The sequence below is a fragment of the Aulostomus chinensis genome, chromosome 19 (assembly GCF_037954235.1).
Source record: "Aulostomus chinensis isolate RoL2024-O1b breed Wild chromosome 19, RoL_Achi_v1.0, whole genome shotgun sequence".
NCBI lineage: Eukaryota > Metazoa > Chordata > Actinopteri > Syngnathiformes > Aulostomidae > Aulostomus > Aulostomus chinensis.
This window is the reverse complement of record NC_141338.1, coordinates 13,080,330-13,099,950: the sequence shown is the minus strand read 5'-3', so window position 1 is coordinate 13,099,950 and position 19,621 is coordinate 13,080,330. Positions and strand designations below refer to the sequence as shown.

Genomic DNA, 19,621 nt, shown 5'->3' with positions numbered 1-19,621 from the left:
AGCCCCACACTGAACAGCCCCCCCTCTCAGACTGTCTGCTTTCAAGTCCTTCCTCACCTTCTCTAGATTGTACTTCTTCCTCCCTTTCACTCTTCTTTTCATTTAGTCTCCCCCTCCCTCTTTTGTCTCCCTTCCCTCCTGGATGCTCTACTCTCATCCACCTTCCCTCCTCCTTTCTTATTTGCTTCCCATCCTCCCCATCTCCTCCACATTTCCTCTCCTCTTTCCATCCCTTCTTCCCTCCCTCCTCCCTTTGTCCCCCCGTGCAGGTCAGAAGAGGGTCTGTCAGACGTTTCCCGTGCGAGCTCCAGGTCCAGACCACACCTTGTGAGGGGATTTCTGCAGCAGTGACAGCCCGCAGTCTCGTCTGTCTACATACGCACTAAAGATATGATTAGCTCTGGATATAAGCTAATAGGATAATAAGAAACCAGAGGGAGAAGTATGGAGAATGTGAAGCACAGAAAACACTTTCAGGCATGATATCACTACTCAATCTTGAATAAGCAAAAATGTTCAAAGTGCTTTTTTTTTCCCAACTTCTGATCAAATCAGTGACCATCAGCGGATAGTAGTAGGATGACGTCTCACACGATGTGCAAACACCCTCCAGCCACATATCTGGTAAGAGTATGAGAAAGCTGCCAAATCATGTTGGACTATTGGTCCCTATAGAAATCAAGCACATGGCAGGGGTTAAAGACTTAACCTGGCTGACATTTGAAGTGGAGAAAGCCAAATCCCAACTACTACTACTACTATAGATGTTCCACAGCTGATAAGCAGGCTGAGACAAATAGAAACTACAGAAGCCTCAGAGCCCTAAAGCAGCCAGAGAGAGGAATAATGTATATTTTGAACAGGTTATGTGTAAAAATTCATCAAATTAATATTTTGCTTTCCATTAAACCTGCAACTGGATGTTCTATCACTCCCTCGCAGGAGGAAACATGGCCAGTCTGGAAAACGAGAGGCTGGTCATTTTATTGCCTAGAATTATGCGAGCAAAGACCCACTTCCTACCGAGATGTAACTAGACTGAAATATGGCAGGTGATCAGCCTGGAGCCGGGAGACCAAGTGCACCACAAGAAGGACATGTTTTTATCGGCTAACTCAGATCATTTAGCATCACCTCTGATGCAGGCATGGCTCAGAGGTAGCGTGGCCGTCTAACAACTGAGGGGTCGCTGGTTCAATCCTCACTTCCCCCAGTGACCAGGTCCAAGTATCCTTGAGCAAGATGCTGAACCCCTAATTGCTCCTGATGGCCATGCAATGGACTGGCGACCCTTTCAGGGTGAACCCATGACCCAATGTCAGCTGGGATAGGCTCCAGCAACCCCACTCCCACAATGGATAAGCGGTATAGAAAATGGATGGAGTTCCCTCTGCAAACACCCCATTGTGTTATATTTGATTTTCAATCACCAAAGGTCATAAGACTTTCATATTTTTTCATAATAATCTTTTATTGTATTTGAAGGGCAAATGAAATCGCCGAGCTATGCACCGACTATGCAAGAGATGAACGACTTTGTTACCAGTGGCTTCACACTCCTCTTGCGAAACTTGTGAAACTTAAACCTGTATTTATTTCTTGATATGCAGAAAAAAACCATCAGTGCTGTATTTATTCGTACTACTTTCCCTAAACACGTTTAAAATATCTAATGCTAGTCAACATCATAGATCTTATCAAGTATTGAACTAAAAACTCCTTCAAATAAATCTACTGACTGTCAGACAAGGCAACCAGACTTTCAACAACACTAACTTGCATCTAGATTTCAGGACTCACTCCTGCACCACAAAGGGTATTATAACATGACATCTTGTACCCCTGGCTAAACAGCCTCAGCATATCTTTGTGTGCTGTTGCGCTATTCTTATTTGTTTTTCCCATGCCATCCTTCGCCTGTTTCCAACTCAACGCAGGATTAAACTGCATCTTTCATCTTGAGATAATGTCCTGCTGGTGGAACACGACTGCACGTGTTTGCGCTGACTCCGTCCACTCCGCTCCGCGGGTCGGTCAAAGTTCAACTTGCCTTCTCATCTCCTTCCATTCAAGGTCACACGTGTGCTGCAGCAATAACATCGTCCTTTTCTGTGCATCTCCAAACGGAGTCTTGTAGGTTTTGTCCAGTCCAGGTCAAAGGCAGGAAGTGAGCTGGGAGAAAAGGAGGAAGCAGAAGCAGCTCTCTCTGGCTGCAGGTAGTGACCCTTAGTCTTGACCTCCAACCTCACCCTCCATCAGTCTGACAATACACACTCTGACAAAACACAGATGTGCAAAAACAGACGCTACTATTTGCCGATTCTTAAGGAACGGTGTCTGGCTCTGCGAGGCTTCAGGTTTCCAAGTCTGGCTCTTTGATGAGAGTGAACCTTATACACAACGCTCAACTCAGGTGTTATAATTCACCTCTTTATTATTTGACAACAATAATAACAGCATGTTGCATTTGTTCACTGGTTACATTTACAGAAGTGGTAAGGAAGGCTGTATGATTTCATGGTTCGCACCATCATCAATCCTTCCCTCTTTTATCAAACGTTTGAAGATGTTGAAGGTACGGTTAGACAGTTAGGACATGGGCTCTGTGCAAAAGCAACGCTCCCGACCGCACACCTACACAGAAAGGAACAGCTGATGTGTGTGATGTGTCCATGGCAGGAGGCGCTTGATTTTGGACAGAACCCATAGATTCGGAGGACAACTAACTTCCTGGAACAGCCTCACCAAGACCAGAAGAAAAACCTGCTGCCATGTTTGGAGGGCTCCAGTTTACTATCAATGGTCGGGTTTGGCTCAGGTCGTTGGCGAGAGTGGTACGGGTTCTCGGGGAGGGGCCGGGAAGTCACCACCTTGGTCACCTACAAAAGAAAAGAAACATGCTATCACCTGGTAAAAAAAATCTGTTTTTTCAACAAGTCTAGTTGAGTGATTACCTAAAAATGACAACCTTAAAACATGACTTCAATATGGTGAAATTGAACGTGTGTTCAACGTGTCCTACAAGCAGGTTTTGGTTGGTGATCCTCTAATTGTGGAGAAATGACAGCAGGTTTAGCGAGAGTAGCTGCTAGCTTCCTTCACTTTCAGCAGCAGAAAGCAGAACGTCAGCTGAAGTCCTGAGGAGTTGTGGCATTAATTTACTGAAAACCAGCCTAATCTGGACACATGCACGGTACCACGTGTTGATCTGCAGCAGCTTCGTTTCAGATACAGAGCTCTTGATCTTCAGAAATACACCTACCGTTTATTCTGGGGCGTTGTAATTCAAAAAGGTCGAGGACTACTTTCCATAAAGAAACCAGCAGAATCCCATTCTCAGAGCTCAGACATCGCCTTCATAGTAAAGTATCTGTTCTTGTTACTTCCCGGGCAAATCAGAACTCTCATCCTCCACCTCTCAATTGCTCATCTCATCCCTCTTTCACACATTCTCAGTGATTTCTGGGTCATGCTTTTGTCCTCCTTCTCCAACTCTAGCTCCTCCAGCCTTTCTTCTCAGTCTCCTCCAAAATGTACAGTAGTTTTCTCCCACCATGGAAAGCATGATTAGCACTCCTCACAGTCAATGCAGACATTGCCGTAGGAATCAGATGTCAATTTTCTGTCTTTCTGTTTCCGTACTCGTTTGAGCACGACTCCATTCAAAAATGCCCACTGACCAAAAACTGATGGTCAAGATCTGTTACGGTACTGGCATTTGCACTGTTGCTCCCTAATTAGTGCTTGTTAATCAGTTATGCAAGACCAAAAAACAAAAAGCAATTTTTTGCAATGAAAAAGCAGAGCAGCTAAAACTGATTTCCCCACACTCAACAGTAGCTGAAAGGGAAGACTACATACATGCAATCAGAGGCTTTTGGGCAGCCCACAATCATCAAGAATGGAGGCCATCATCAACCAAGCCTTTCCCACTGGAAACACACACATTCACTCCCCCACACATCTCACCTTGGACAGGTCTCCCAGCTCAGGTCGCTCCCAGCCCAGCTTGTCAAGAACGCAGCTGTCAAAGGACTGCTGCTGTTTACGGCAATGGCGCAGTTCCGCCAAGCTGGAATAATCCAGGCAGGTCCAGTACTCTGTGAAGGACTCAGCACAGTTTCCTTTGATTTGTCTGCAGAACACAGCACGGATGGAGGAGTACACATTAAACACTTTACTGCTATGTAGAGATAAAATTTTTCCTCTAAAAACACAGAGAAGTTGTTTGAGGAGCTTCAATGACTCAGGAGAAGGAACAAGATGACACAAACAAAATACTTTTCTGCCCCATCAAGATGCCTCGCTTGGTTCGAGTTGTTTAAATGAAAGACACGCTGCTTTGCAGAAGACACACACACGTACACACACTAGCACCTTAGTTGCTCAATGTGCACTGGCGTGTGACCGACGCTCTGACTAACACCAAGCCCTGTAAACACAGAAGTAGCATTTAAGAGTGAAAAACTCCAGATCACTTCTTCTAACCACCCCCAGCAGCAGCGTTACAGACACAAGAGTTCATTTGTTCTTGAGAACTTGAAAGCCACACATGTTTCAATCAGATACTCCTCAACATATCTTTGATGGGGGAAAAAAAACATCGGTAAACTTTTCTTAAAACGATCAATGTTTTCAAGTCACAAATTCACTCAAGAGAAACAGTCCATATTTGGGCTGAAGTATAATCAGACCCAAGCTGTTATCCATCATCTCACTTATCTGTAGAATCAGGTTGCTCCTTCCATCCTGCTAGGGAAGTCAAATCTGAAGTTCCTCTACTTTTAAAGAGCAAGCTCTAATCTCCACTCTACTCAAGACAACAGCCGATGGAATGGAAGCTAATGAGCAGTCGGAAACCAGACGTCCCATCTCCTCCTAGCTTGAACTTAACTGCAACTTCTAAATCAGCTTCCGAGGACTTCTACTCGCCTGTCCATCACAGAGACGGACTGCCTGCAAACATTTCAGGACTCTTTCACGCCAGTCACTCACTGACCGCGAGCACACCTCTCAGGTATGCAGATGACACCAGGTGAGACTTCATCTCCCACCTACACGTACTGAAGAGGCCACGGTGGGAACATTTCTCAATTGTTACGTGACTGATTCTGAATATATTTACAAATGTGAACAAACTTAAATTCCACACTTACGATAATAATGTGGTGTTGACTAAATAAGAGCAGAGCAGCACCCTATTGTTGACTTGTTCATTATGCAATTCATCTTTAAAAAGGGTAGTGGTTGCAATGCCTTTTTTGTTATAATGACTAAATAATTACTTACGTGAGATGATGTCATCATCCTGCAAACTTCAGTATTAACAAGCCAGAATGGCTGCCCACAACTGACAGCCAAAGTAACTTTTAACCTCCATCTGGAGTGACGAAAACTTGATGATCGCTCCACTGTGAAACCCCACCAGAGGTGACGGAGTCTGAGAGTAACATTAGTCAAGTAGCTGTTACACTTGTTTTAGTAATGCTTTGTATCATACAATCAAGTCTAAATTTTGATAGCATATTCTGCATAAAAGGGCACTTAAGATATATGAGTGTTTGCTTGCTATGATAAAAGTAGCCTCGCGCAGTGACACCGAAAATTGAAAATGTGGTAAATTGAGAATCAAGCATTCGGACTGTTTAGATATTGATCTGAAAGACTAATCTCAAATAGAGGCACAGTGAGGCAAGTGCACGCACGCACACACACCTGAAGAAATACAGGTCCAATTGCGGGTAATTCTTTCGAGGACGAAATTTAAATTTGAAATTAATTCCTTTTTGCAATGAGAAATAATGTTATGTGGTGTGTCTGTGTCACCTGAAGAAGTTGAGTGCACACTCGTTGACCTTCCTCCCTTCCTCCAGACACTTCCTGGGGTCCTTCTCTTCCCAGCGGCAGAGCATGAATTCTTTGTTAGATTTGTCACACTGAGAGCCATAATGGTGGGCGGCAGCCTTCAGCACAGAAGATGAAACCTTGATCTGGTAATAATAACAATAAGAATCAATTAACAAAGCAGAGATACAACATGACTTAATTGTTTTTGAGCTTTACATTCACCAGCAATACAGATATTTCAGCATCTTCGTATTTGGAAACTCTGAGGTTAGTTTGCAGCAATAACAAACTTTCCAAGAGTAATTTAGTCCAGCCACTGATTTCTTGTTTCACTAAACTTGTGTATCAAAGGACACAATGAGGTTTTCAGAGGGAGTGGTGTAGGTTTGAGCTCTTGTTTTGAGGAAAACCACGTATATTTTTGTCCAGCATCTCTTGTCCGACTAGAAGGATACTGTAAATGGTCGCACATAACATATTTGATACTGAGAACGTGTGATCATATGTATGTAACTAAAAAATTGTGAGGTCTCTGGCAAAACAAAAAAGACAAAAAAATAGAGTTGTTGAGCAGCATAATAAAAACTAATCAAACTCCTTCACATAAAAGAATCCTGTATCTCATATGAGGTTTGTAAGAGCTTCATCCCCTCATCAAGGTCACACACAGTTTTACCACAAAAATCCATGTCTTTTTGATCAAGTTTGATGACCATATATTCTTGTAAATATAACAGCAATATCTGTAAGGGTCAGAATGCATAAACCTCTGTTTATACATAAAATTGTGCCCCAAAAATTGGTGCCAAACTTTACCCGCATATATTTAGAAAAGTTAATGAAAAGCTTCTTAGTTGATCCAACAATATGCGTTGAAGTGATTCAATATTAACCAACAGTACTTCTGAAGGTCGACTTATACTAAACCACATACGTTACAATATGTAACATTTTCGTGATTTTTTTTCCTCTTTAAATTACTTTCCAGACCTCGAAATCGACATATACGTAGTATGACTTTCCAGGGTTTTAATAGACGCAAGAACTCTGTCCCATGTTAACAAAGCGGCTGACACCTACCGCCTGATTTCCAAGGACAAGTTAGATGTGTCAAATAACACTGCTGGCTTAAACCGAGATATCGGTGGACACCTACTGTAACATTTATTGATAAACTTACAAGCGCTTTACTAACCTTAAATATTATAGGTAACAGATGAATTGCCATCTCTAGCATTATCGATAGTGGTTAGAAGGCTGAAGTTGTTTTGATTCGTCTAATGCGAATTATTGCTGCCAAAATTAGCACCACTAAACCCCATAATGACCAGAAATATACAGTGGCTAATAAACGATTGTTAGGGGAACATAAACCTTTACTAAAAAATGGCTGCAATGTCAGTTAGGATGTAGTAGTGACAGCGACCTGCATAACAACTAGCTTTAGCCAGACAGCTAGCTAGCTAGCTAGCTAGAATAGTCTAATGGCTTACATTGCCGTCCGCGGCTTCTCACCTCATCTACGTTCAGCTCCGGCAATTCGGGAAGTTCCACCGTCGAGGGCATGGCGGTGGTCCGTGCAATAACGGGAGCAAGGAAACTCAAAAACCGCCGATGAAAATCATTCAAGGTCCTCGTCTAGTTCCAGGACAAGCGACGGGGGCCGCGCGTAGAAGGTCAGTTTACTTTACTAACTGTCTGTCAGCTGGGAGGCGCATTCAAATGACGTAATGGGATGAGCGACAAAAAACACAGACACCGCATGCGCAATACTCAAACGTTCTCCACTTAGCAGCTTCAAATATTTAATTATTGAATGTTTTATCAAGTTTCATTGTGAAATTGCTTTGAATGGCCAGACATTAAAGACTCTCCATATTGAGCAATTTGAGCTGAGGCAAAAAATGTCTCTGGCTATAGCTTATTGTTGCCATGGTAACTGTACACGAACCAGTTGTCTAACGCTGTTTGCCAATGGAGTTCACTGGAAGTTCTTATACAGGAGATATAAAAGATGGCAGGTAAATGGCAAGGGTTTGTCCTTATAACAAACAAGAATTTCATATTTTTAACATTTGAACAGAGAACAATCATTTTGTCAATGGAGTTCACTGGAAGTTACATAGGAGATTAAAAAAAAAGATGGCAGGATACTGCGAATAATTTGTCTGTTTTATTAAAAAAGAACCATAGAATAAATAAAATCTTAGCATTCTTATCAGTGGTAGGCAAAATTTTCATCGCGTACCTTGTGACCATCTCTTTCACCCTCAGGATGGATGGAGAGGGAGAGTACACCTTCCCCACGGGAACCAGGTATGTGGGAGAAATGAAAGAAGGGATGTGCCATGGTAAAGGAGTGCTGCATTTTCCAAATGGAAATAAATATGAGGCCATCTGGGAAAACGGCATTGCTAAACAGGTGAGGAGTTTGTGTGATGCATGTCAGAATGTACACATCCACGTGCAGCCATCTATGTGTTTCACATTGGTTATACTTATCCTTACATCTGGTCCCTTTTAGCAGTCGTAGTTATTAGGTTTCTCTCCCTTTTCCCTCATTACAACATTGTCCTACTTCAAAATCTTTCATTGCCACAACAGCAATCACTCCAATTATTATCAGCGTTTCAGTTGCGGGTCATTTCAAATGATATCCACTCTGAACCATGACTAACCGCAGCTAAGATTGCCCTGCACCTGCACTCATGCCAGCCCAGCAGGGCTAACACATCTGAAATTCAAACTCTTGAAATGTTATCCATTGTGCAACACCATCCCACCCCCCAAACATTTGGTTATGATCCAGGTTGAAAAAATAGTGGTTCTACAGGAAAATTTTTGCTTCCATCTCATAAAAAGCTGCCTAGTTCATTGTAAACAGTCACAAGCAGAAAAGGTTGAAGGGCCTGTTTGTTTTCTTCATTGAAAAACTAGTGCAGTAGCTACCTGTGGATGGGGCCATGAGTTGTGATGTCATAAAAACCAGATTGAGGTTTCTGGGCTTTGCCTTTAATCTCTGACTTTGATTTTGAGGTTCTGACTTTAGTCTCTGACTTTGAAGAGGTTGATCCTGGAGCTGCATACTTTTGTGTAGTTTGCAAAGCGGTGAGTAGCCATGGCTGTTGTTTTTTGGGGTCTCCCTTCTGAGTCTGTGCTTGTTTTTTGCAGCCCGCTAAAAGTTGCTTGTCCTTCCTTCCTGGACAAGTTTTCTCTAAGTCACCTTATTGGTTACTGGGTGCCAGATGTTACGATATAAGCAGTACTTTTTGATGTTTGTTTTGATGTCTTTAATGTTAGCTTAATCTATAACGTTAGGGACGGTACGTCTTATCTTCCCAGTTTATCTTGAGGATTTTCAGGAGGTACATCTGATTATAGGATTTCAATCCTGACCTGTAGGTTGCTGTTTTAAGAAGACCTCTTTATCTTAGGGACACTTCAGAAGAACTGAGCTATCATGAGTAAATGAAGCAATGCCTCTACTGGAGTGACTGGTTTTAATAAACACACTATTAAGGCTTATAGAGACGACAAACCCAAATCTGCTGTTTCAGCTCACGGCAAACTATGATTATATGTCAAATTTCCAAACTCACCTGTATTCATGCCATTTTTGGTGACTGGACATTATTATCATTCAAGAGAAAAAGTTACTTTCATCAATATGCAAAATTACCAAGCAATGTTTTTCATTCTTCTTCTTCTTCTTCTTCTTCTTCTTCTTCTTCTTCTTCTTCTTCTTCTTCTTCTTCTTCTTCACACACACACACTCACACACACACACACACACACACACACACACACACACACACACACACACACACACACACACACACACACACACACAAACCCTGCATTGTGTTACTTTACCCAATATACAAAAAGACATATTTTCCCACCATCTGTAGTAGTGCATATCCATGCAGATACTTTTGGGATATTCATCTCAGAGATGAATGTCTCTCCTCCCGAAACAATGGGCGAAATTAAAATTCCTTTGTGATGCTTAAAGCACTTAAAATTGTCGTTGGAAAACAACAACTTATCTTTCCAGAAATCGTGTCTGGGGTACGTAAGATAACCCCCTAGGCCTAACTTTCTACAGATTTTGCTGGAACTAATTTCAACAAACAAAATAGTCCCGGTGAAAACAGCGAGTAAACAATGAGGTCTGTAAATGATCTTGAGTAGCAGGGACAGTGATTCTTGGTAAACTGCTGTTTTTTTCAAATGGAATTCTTATAATGCTCTGAGGAAACAGATATAGAGAACAGATGTCATAAAATTTGGCATATCAACCTGAAACTATCTACATGGAACTATTTGGGAATTTTTTAAAAATTTTATTGATTTTCTGTGTCAAATAAACTTGAATCACTGTGTCTTTTCTCGTAATAAGGGCGCGTTCACCTTCGCTGACGGTCTGCAGTTCGAGGAGACGGACTGGGGCTACTGCAATGGTGTCAACAGGCTCTTCTACAGCGAGATTTGCAATGGACTCAGACCCGCAGGTTCATCAAACATCAGGACATTTTGATGCAGTAGGCAACAGAGGACTGCACTGGTACCATGGCCCCTTCAGAGATGATGCAGATATGGGTAGTTTTAATTGTGCTGCACGCAGAGGGAAAAAAAACCAAAAAAACAGTGGGTACCAGTATTGGAAAGATGGAGACACAGTCGACAAACAAGGCTGAAAAAAATTGATCAAAGCAGACAACTAAAGCACAACATGGCCCAATATTTGAGTTAATCTGTAACAGTTTTGGTTTGGAATGACTGTGCACACCTGGTATTAAGATCTGAACTGAGCGATCTGATCACAAGTGGTCAGCCTTCATACCTGGTTGCACACGCTCTATGAACCCTGGTGAAACCTGTTTCATCTCTGCATGTTTCTAGCACCATATTGAACACTTGTTGCGGGTAAATTCACTTATTAAAAATGATGAAATCTCAAGTATTGTACTTTAGGTGTTTACTTGCAAACAGAGTGGGGCTGTAAAGTCCGATGCATGAAAGCCAAGTGTGAACACACTCAGCCCAATTGGCCACTTGTGATTAGACATCACATCAGGACGGATCTTAATACCAGGTGTGAATGCATGGATGAGAGTGAACTGAAGTGTCATTATTTATTTTTACCTTACATTTTTTTGGAGTATTGAGCATACAGCTGGACGTGGCTTATACCAGACTTGAGAGTCAGTAAACTGAAGTTTTTGGACAGTTTGGGGATTTCCAGAGTCCAAAAAGAAGTAATGCATGAAAGAAAAATGTACTATAGGATCTGGACAGTCACGCTGCAGTGATGGGTAGGGGGGGTGTGACACAGACACTGCAGGTGTGAGTGGTAATGGTTAGAAATCTACTGGAGTGGTCATAAAAAAGGAGGGCATACAGGAATGCAGGGGTGGCACTCAACTGACAAAACATTGACTGATCCATCTATTAATGTCTGACTTTGCCCACGCAGGTGAATCTCAGCTCACCAATCTCCACCCTCCACGTGTCATTCCTGACGGGTGTTTCGACTGTGGTGATGGTTTCTATGACCCCACTACCAGAGTCGTCACTTCCTACACGGGCCGATTCCTCAGAAACGCAGGTGAGACAGAAAATGTATTTAATTATCACTCTTTGCTGTGACAAGAAGGATGATTATGTTTATTATTACACGCAGGAGGTGTGTCGTTTACCTGCTACATTCGTTATCATCAGAATGCACGATGAGCTCATCGCCTCCAGGCGAATCTCCATAATTATCAGGCTGTGGAGTTAATGCACCTGGCAACATTCCCTGGGTACTGCACATGTGAGGCAGCTACTTCTGGTTAGCCCTCTGCTAACTTGAACATAGATAAATTAATTCATTGTAACACTTTCCAAATGTTATCAAACCAAATGGATCACTTTGTGGTCGGGAAACAAGTCATTCTGCAGTCAGATGAGTCCCTTAGGAGGAGCTTGTTGCCAAAAATAACAAAAAATAAAAAACTGAAATGAAAATGGCGGACTTCCTCTTGGGTCAAGGTCACCAAAGGGCTTTCTTGTAGGTTGTGTCGTTTTACATGTGCCCAGTGGATTTGGTGCATGTAGGTCTGATGCATGTGCAGAGTTTGATGAATTTTCAAGCAGGTTGAGGTCCTCAAAAAGGTGATTGATTCCAGAGCACAATGATAATTCCTTGCATTTCAATCGGCCCTTCACATTTGCCAGTGCTCAGGCCCTACAAACAATTTTACAACACATCAGTCACCGTTACAATTTCTCCTCTTTTTCCAACTGCCTATGCTTCTCTAGTTTGTGCACATTCTTTCCACCGGCTCCGTCTGAGTGTTGAGTAAGAACCTTTGCTTGTTGTTTCAGGGTAAATTAGAGAGATGGCTGTCTAAAGCAAACTCAAATTTCCATTTCATATTCAATTAACAATTTCTACGCTCATTGAAGCACCTTGTCAGAGATGAAGAGCTGTGAGGTTTATACAGGAACTTGATAAAAAAAAACAACAAAAACCAGCAGTTGTTTCCATGATTGATCAGTGCAGGGAGCTGTGCTAATTCCCTGTTGTTTAACCAATATTTCTAATGAGTAAATACGAGCTCTTTTCTGCTATTGTTGCATAACATGAGACTATAAACCAATTTTACCAAAATGAAATTTAACTTAATTTGTCTGTTTTCGTTTTATGCTTCACCGCGTTAGCATTTTTTCTACTTAAAGCACTTTTGCGTATTAAAAAGACAAAATCATCGGCAACTTGGAGATGAACTCTTTGAGTCCTGACATTTGGTGCTGAATGACAAGACATCTCGATAGTGGTGAAGCAATGTGATCGTTACCATAAAGTTACTGACACCCAGCGCTACATCTACCTCAGTATAGTGTAAAATGTCTACTTTCCTACAAGCTTGAATTCGCTGGCAACAGTTCATCGTGGTATTACCTTTGAAATAGGTTTGCATTGAATGAGTTTCGTGCGAGGCTCTTTGTCATTGCCATTTTTTAATAACTTCAGCCTGGAAAACCAACACTGTGTCCATATGGGAAGGATTTGATAACACTGAACCTGCACAGTGATGTTAAATGCATTATCCCTGATGGAGGATTATTTCTACAAGTCATCTGATAAACATAATTCAGTGGGCTATGATAGCCATCTTCAACTTTTTTGTTGTTTTTTTTATTTGTCAAATGTGGAAAATTCAAGACACATTTTCCGTTGAATGCACGCCCAGTGTTGAAGCTCCTGATTTGAAGTGAATACAGTTTGTCAGGTGCACAGACAGGAATTCCCAGATTCTGACATCATCTTCTCATTTGTTTCTCCTTGCTGTGATTTTACAGCATGAACACAACGTCATGAATTAGAACGATTTTGTTTTCTGTTTGTATTTGAGAGGAGGAAGTTTACGACCAGGTGCTCAGAGAATGAATATTCACCCTTTACCAAGATAGTGAACACGTAAACGTCATAGTTTTAGAAGTTCAAAGCACTGATGAATGGTGATATTTTAAAATCTTCCCTTTTAATATCAGAAATGCAGGAAATGTTCCAAAAACATGAGGTTTTCTTCCAAATTACAGCTTCGGAATCCGTTTGTGTGTCGATTGAATGATTTTTTTGATTTTATAGTCGGAGACGCCCATCCCACCACACGTACATCTGATGAGCAGTTGTAGAGATAATCGATCAACCAGAACAGGAGAGTTCATAGCTTTCATAGATGGATGACTCAGTATTTTTTTACACGTGTATTTTTCATGGCAGCAACATAATATAGATTACTTCCACAAGCACACAAATCAAATTTACATACGCGTAGAGACGTAAAGACAGAAAAGCTGATCCACATCGCTGACAGATGTCATCAACATGTGTAAGAAGACAGAAATATTTTTGTGTTGGGATTTTTTTTTGCAACTCTTTTCCTTGATGTTCATAATCATTACAGTTCTGGTATTAATCAGCGGACTGACAGAAAAAAGAGAGCGCGTTGGAGCAGCAAAAGAAGAGTGGATTTAAAAAGAAAAATTATTTCGAGGTTGAGATGAAAAAGAGGAGCTGAACACTTTCCAGCAATAGTCAGACTCTGTTTTAAGTTACATAAATATGAAGTCAAACAGGAACTATTTAATTGATGTGTGCCTTTTATTGTTGTGTGTATGTGTAGAGGGATCTGTGGTGTGTTCAACCTACACTATTGTTGCCTTTGTGTAAACTCCTTCTTGTCTGGTTCCATATTTCTTGACAATACCCCTGTATATCCTGTATGGACTCATATTTCAAACCATTTGTCAGAGTGGGTGTGAAGACCCCTCATGGCTTCCATCCAGGATGTAATGGTGATGGGACGCAGGGATGATCTTGAACATTTGCTGCCATGAAGAAAGAAGAAGGAGTTCCCCGTCAAGTTGTAACTAAGTCTCATATCTAGAAAAGCTGCAAAAACACGTATGGAACTGTTTTAAAGTCCAGATGATTTAAGTTTTACCCCCCTTGGCTGGAACTAAATGTCACTGCTAGGAAATATCAGGCTTTCTGGCCGAATTTGACCTATCGCTGCCCGCCTTAGTTACTGTTGCTAGCGTGAATAAACAGTCCTTCCTGGCTGAGCGCCAAGCATCAAAACAATAGGATCTGTTGCTAATATTCCCCAAGAGCTTATAGATTATTTTTAGAGCTGAACTGCTTTCTCGCTATCAAGGAGCTGCTGATGCACCCTAAATACTATGCACGGAGGGACATGTGAGTTCTAAACAGATTTAAACAAAAGTAGTCAATAAGTTACAACCTTAATGAAGCCTATGCAGGTTTAAGATCATGCAGCGGTGGTGTCATCCATGTTTTATCATCAGTGGCTCCCACGTCAGCTGATTGGCTCTCAGCTGACTTTTCATATTCTTGTAGGTGCTAATTTCTTCTTTACGTGCTGCACAACCAGCGGTGTGTTTTCTGCTGGTTTTACCGTCGTCAGGATTACGTGAAACCCACCATGAAACTTGGCGGCATTAGCACTTGGGTTTAGCATTAGCAATATCAGCACTTACCATTACATTTGGAGAAGGTCCAAGAATGTCTGTCACAATAACATTGAACAGCAGGGGCATTTTTTTTTTCGACGTTTTCATCAACTTTTCTGGAAATATTACATGGTCCTAAATGGAAACATTCAGGCATATTTCTAATAGTTGGAAGGGTGGAAACGAGAGGGCTATTGGCCTTGGCGGAGCTCTGCGGGTGCACTTGTTATTGTTGATTCAACTAAGATTGAATGTTTGTCTTATTTAAGGGGGAATTTAGTCTGCCAGCAGAATGCCTTTTCTGCCAAATCTAATCACTTTGAATAACTTGACGTGAGTTAGTGGGTTAGCGGTTTGGTCGCTGGTTTCTCCCGCGCCGTGTGTCCTTTAGCGGGACTCTTAGTCACAAACTATTCCACAAATATCAGTCACTCCAGTCAGGTCAGTTCAGCTGAGACTGGTTATAATTAATCCTCTCAAATCCTCTTACAAAAAAAAAAAGAAGGAAAAAACAAAGCACATCTGATAGTTCGGATTGGTTTAATCAGTGATATACCGGAGTGCTTGTTTCAGCCAATAGACAATGACAAATATCTCATTGACTGTCATATAAGCATGAAGTCACTGAACTATTTGTGGTTGTTGCTTCCTATTTGGAAAAATTACTTCCTATTTAGTAAATTATAAAAACAAATTTTCGACTAAATTGCCCATTAAATTTGCTTTCTGCTTGAATTTAGAGACGGCACGCGGTGACAGAAGCAGGCTTGATTTCATATTTCATTGTGATGTTGAAGTTGTGGCTCATTAGGCTGTGCGGAATTTGGTCAGCACTGAGGCCTGAATTATCATCAAACCCATACTGATGTTGAGTATTTGGTGCAGCGCCGCGCTGCTGGACTCAGTAGATCTGGTGAACGCTATTTGGGAACATCATAGGAAATGTACAGTCAAGCTGGAAGAAACGAGACTTCCACTCTAGTTAAAGTCATATTTCACCCAAAAATTATCGTGTTTGTTAGTTTGATGTCTTTGGCTCGTAGAAATGTTTTTCTTGGTATATCCACAATTCAGAAAATGCTAGCGACATGAAAGCTGCGACATGCATTTACAAACTCTCAAACACATTGTCCTATATAATCCACGTCTTCTCTCATGTCTTGCGCTCAATACTCTTCACACACTTTCATTTGTACTAAAAACTACCTGACTCACACATTCAGTATTCAATTGCCTCCCAGCTTGTTCATCCAGTGTTGGCATCGGTGTGACTCCTTATTGTTGTTAAACTCCCGTCTCAGATATCTGGAATTCTAGATTCACTAAGGAGTCATGCAGAGGACAAAACAACAGTGAAGTTATTAATTCAAGACTTCTAATGGTGATTATTTGATGAACAAATGATCATTTTGCCAATTTCCCCACTGGGGGACGAATAAAGGTTTATCTTAGCTTATCTTAAATACAGTTTGAATAAAGGTTTATCTTAGCTTATCTTAAATACAGTTTGAATAAAGGTTTATCTTAGCTTATCTTAAATACAGTTTGAAGCAGTTCTTGACTTCAGAGGTGACGAACTCCTACTCAATGCAGTTTCGAGACAAGTGGGATGTAAATCGACGGATCGACAACAAATTTGACTTTTTTTTTTTTTGCCAGAAGAGGAGGCAGGATTATCAAAATGACAAACATTTTTACATTCTTCACTCTTCCTATGATACAAACACAAACACCTTTCCACTCACATGACAACAAAGTGCTGCTTATTGCCACGTCACAGTTGCCCAACTTCAATCATGATTATGTATTTGAATCATTTAACCTGATGCAACTTACAATTAAACCTCCTTACTGGTTGTGTTGTGTTAATACAAACAAACACGCATGCCCACACGCACACACACACACACACACACACACACACACACACACACACACACACACTCACACACACACACACACACACACACACACACACACACACACACGCCATTAGTTATGTACATTCTCTCTTTGCAACCAGCAGCAACAGTGCAGGAGGCACCAGCATCATCATCAGCAGCAGCAGCAGCAGCAGCTCCATGTGTTGCCATATTGTTTATAGCACTTTCCTGTTTCTGGAATAACCACTTCCCTTTGAGAGTCTGCACAGAGAGAGTTCCACACTGAAAACATTCCAGTGCCAAGGAAAACACCTCTGGTGACCAAACCGCCGGGCCCTCCCTTTGTCCCAGTGCAGCCGAGGTGTTTCACAGACAGATAAAATCAGGCTGGACCCCAGGGAGTGGAACATATCCTCACACTGACTTCCTGAATGTCTCAGTTTACATACATTTACTAAACTCAAAAAATTTAAAATAAAAATGAATCAGGATTCATGGCTTAATCTGTTTAGTTGATGGGTTGATAATTTTATCACCTATAAAACCAGAAATCGGTGATGTCATCACGGAGAGTGTGATTTCACTGTTCTTCCCCTCCAAACCACAGCATGTTTGCATGAGCATATATGGCCCTCGCATATGTTACCAGTGCCATTAACTTGAGGGGGTTTGTTTGCAGTTCTCATCCTCCTGCTTCTGTTATATACAGTTTTTTTTATTCCTTTGTCAAATACAGGAATGATCTTCCTCTCCATGAATGGTTTGGCTTTGCGTGTGTGTTTGTGTGTATGTTGATTCTCCATCATCAGGCTGGGAAGGAAACACTTTCTCCTATGAGTGTATTTTAAAGTTTAAGACAAACAGGCTTTAAAAAGGACTCATTATCACTTCCACACAAACTCTCTCTCTCTCTCTCTGTCTCTCTCTCTCTCCCCCCTGTGTACACTACACAAAGGCCATCCTTTAAAGAGCGGTCGCCCATGTTACAACTTCTTATTTAGTTCTGTATTTGTGTCTTACTGTATTTAACAGATGTAATGGAAGGATTCTGTCAGCTGGACCACAAGCTGAGTAAAATGATAGACAAAACCAGATAAATCTATAAAAACTGTGTCAGATCGTCAGCTACCGACCCACCTGTGCCCTTATGTGATTTAAGCCCCCAGATAAACGCCGCTGTCTCATCTGAACAGGGAGCAACTACAGAAAAATGAACACGTCTCAATCTAATTATCATTAAAGGCAAGTTTGGGGTCGTGGCTAATTGAGGTCACGGTGACACGTGGGAGACAATAATTACCTTTTCCACTGATGAGTGTAGTTGAAAGTGTTTGCGTGGCAGCTGCCTGCACGTCTGATAAGTTCAATTGACCCCCCGATCAGAGCAGGTAAAAAGAAGGGGGGGGTGTTTTGTGCATGAAGTGGCTGTTAGTGTTGGTGCCCATTGCTGGCAATTACACACAATCAGCCTGAGAGCTGCAGACCTGCTCCCCTGTACAATGGACCTCCGAGCACAGTGGAACCTGGGGGTGAGGCCCCACGAGCCGCTCAAGTGCGTGCAGCTGCGCGCGCTCCAGAGAAAGCTCACTTCCCCTGCAATTAGCTACTCATTTCAGTTGTAACAATGCAAAAACTGGTTTATTATCAGCTCCTCTGGCAGTCGTTTTGGATGCAAAAGAGGGAAAAAAAAGTTGTGGTCCATTTTTTCAGGGTGGGGGGGTTATTATTTATTGGTGTCTGAAGTGGCTCTGAGAAGTTATTTTCTCCTAATTGTGATGCTTATCGTGATTTGACAGATTTAGCCGAGACTTGAATGGCACTTCACTGCTGCAGCCTCGCACACAAAATGACCTAAGGTTTAAGTATGCAGCCCCCACTCGCGATTACAGATTTGATTTCAGCATTTTAAAGTGAATGCAGCTTCCTTTTGTGTACCCTTACGTTTCACTTTGTAGGCCTGTATTCTTTATCGAGGGTCAAACGCATACAAATGTACTCCAGATGAGTTTCCAGTGATATTTATCCATTAAAAAAAAAATCGTAATCATTTCAATTCAAATTTTTTTCTCATAGATGACGCCGAACACGGGTGGATTGTGCGGACCTGTCGAAAGGCGTTGGAGGAGGGGGTTGATCCTGACCCCACATCTGTTGCAGCCAAACCGGAGGAGACCCCCACCCTCGATGCTGAATAAGATCTTAAAATTTCACCCGTTAGTTTCGGGATGTTACTTTTTGTTTTCATTCCGTGAAAATCATATAAATTAAAAGACAGCACGGGATATAACTTAAGTTTTCCTGCTCCTCGCCTTCATTTCACGTGTTGTATTTATTTGAGAAACAGAAGGAGAGACAAAGAGAAGTCACGTAGTTTAAGGACAAATGATGTGTCTGTTCATGAGTGCTGACTCAGTAAAACTTGAGTGTCGTTTTGAAGAGAGACAGATTTCTGAGGCTGATAATTATATACTGCTATGTACCGGATGTAATGGACCAATATGAAAAGTTTATTTTTCTTTACTGAGTATAATACGGAAGAAGATGCTTTAGAGTTTTATTTTGAAATTGTAAAATATCCTGCCTTTATACATTTGTATGTTTTTGATAACAACATTTGAGGGAAAGTTGCAAAAAGAATAGATTTATTAAAATATATCAAATTAAGAATTTTTTTTATCCTAAATTAATTCAGATTGGATTAATTTTAATAATTAATTCTAATATTACTACATCAGCAGTAAATAATACTGCCTCCATTACAAGTATTTGTGTTTGATGCACATTTGGGGGATTCTTTGCAAAAAAAAATCTAATCAAACATATTTCAGCTGATAATCAATATTTATTCTTCTCAGAATTGACCC

At 41.3% G+C, this 19,621-nt stretch overlaps 2 protein-coding genes across 3 annotated transcripts; one reads left to right on the top strand and one right to left on the bottom strand.

Annotated features, from left to right (window-relative positions):
* Window positions 1–1,580: 1,580 nt before the first annotated feature.
* Window positions 1,581–7,565, bottom strand: ndufa8 (NADH:ubiquinone oxidoreductase subunit A8). The gene is made up of 4 exons (XM_086186725.1): window positions 7,363–7,565; window positions 5,827–5,990; window positions 3,970–4,135; window positions 1,581–2,879 (listed from the first exon to the last, which is right to left on the bottom strand). Exons 1-4 carry the CDS (start codon window positions 7,411–7,413, stop codon window positions 2,742–2,744), a joined length of 519 nt encoding a protein of 172 aa, XP_086042851.1. The 5' UTR covers window positions 7,414–7,565; the 3' UTR covers window positions 1,581–2,741.
* Window positions 7,566–7,603: 38 nt separating this feature from the next.
* Window positions 7,604–19,049, top strand: morn5 (MORN repeat containing 5). Of its 2 annotated transcripts, none has more exons than XM_086186724.1 (5): window positions 7,604–7,868; window positions 8,122–8,269; window positions 10,250–10,361; window positions 11,327–11,458; window positions 11,534–11,798. In XM_086186724.1, the coding sequence occupies exons 1-5, from the start codon at window positions 7,822–7,824 to the stop codon at window positions 11,581–11,583; spliced, it is 489 nt and encodes a 162-aa protein (XP_086042850.1). In that variant the 5' UTR covers window positions 7,604–7,821; the 3' UTR covers window positions 11,584–11,798. The 2 variants fall into 2 exon arrangements, with proteins under 2 accessions (XP_086042850.1, XP_086042849.1); XM_086186723.1 differs by lacking the exon at window positions 11,534–11,798 and adding an exon at window positions 18,831–19,049 and having other exon boundaries at window positions 7,608–7,868.
* Window positions 19,050–19,621: the final 572 nt, after the last annotated feature.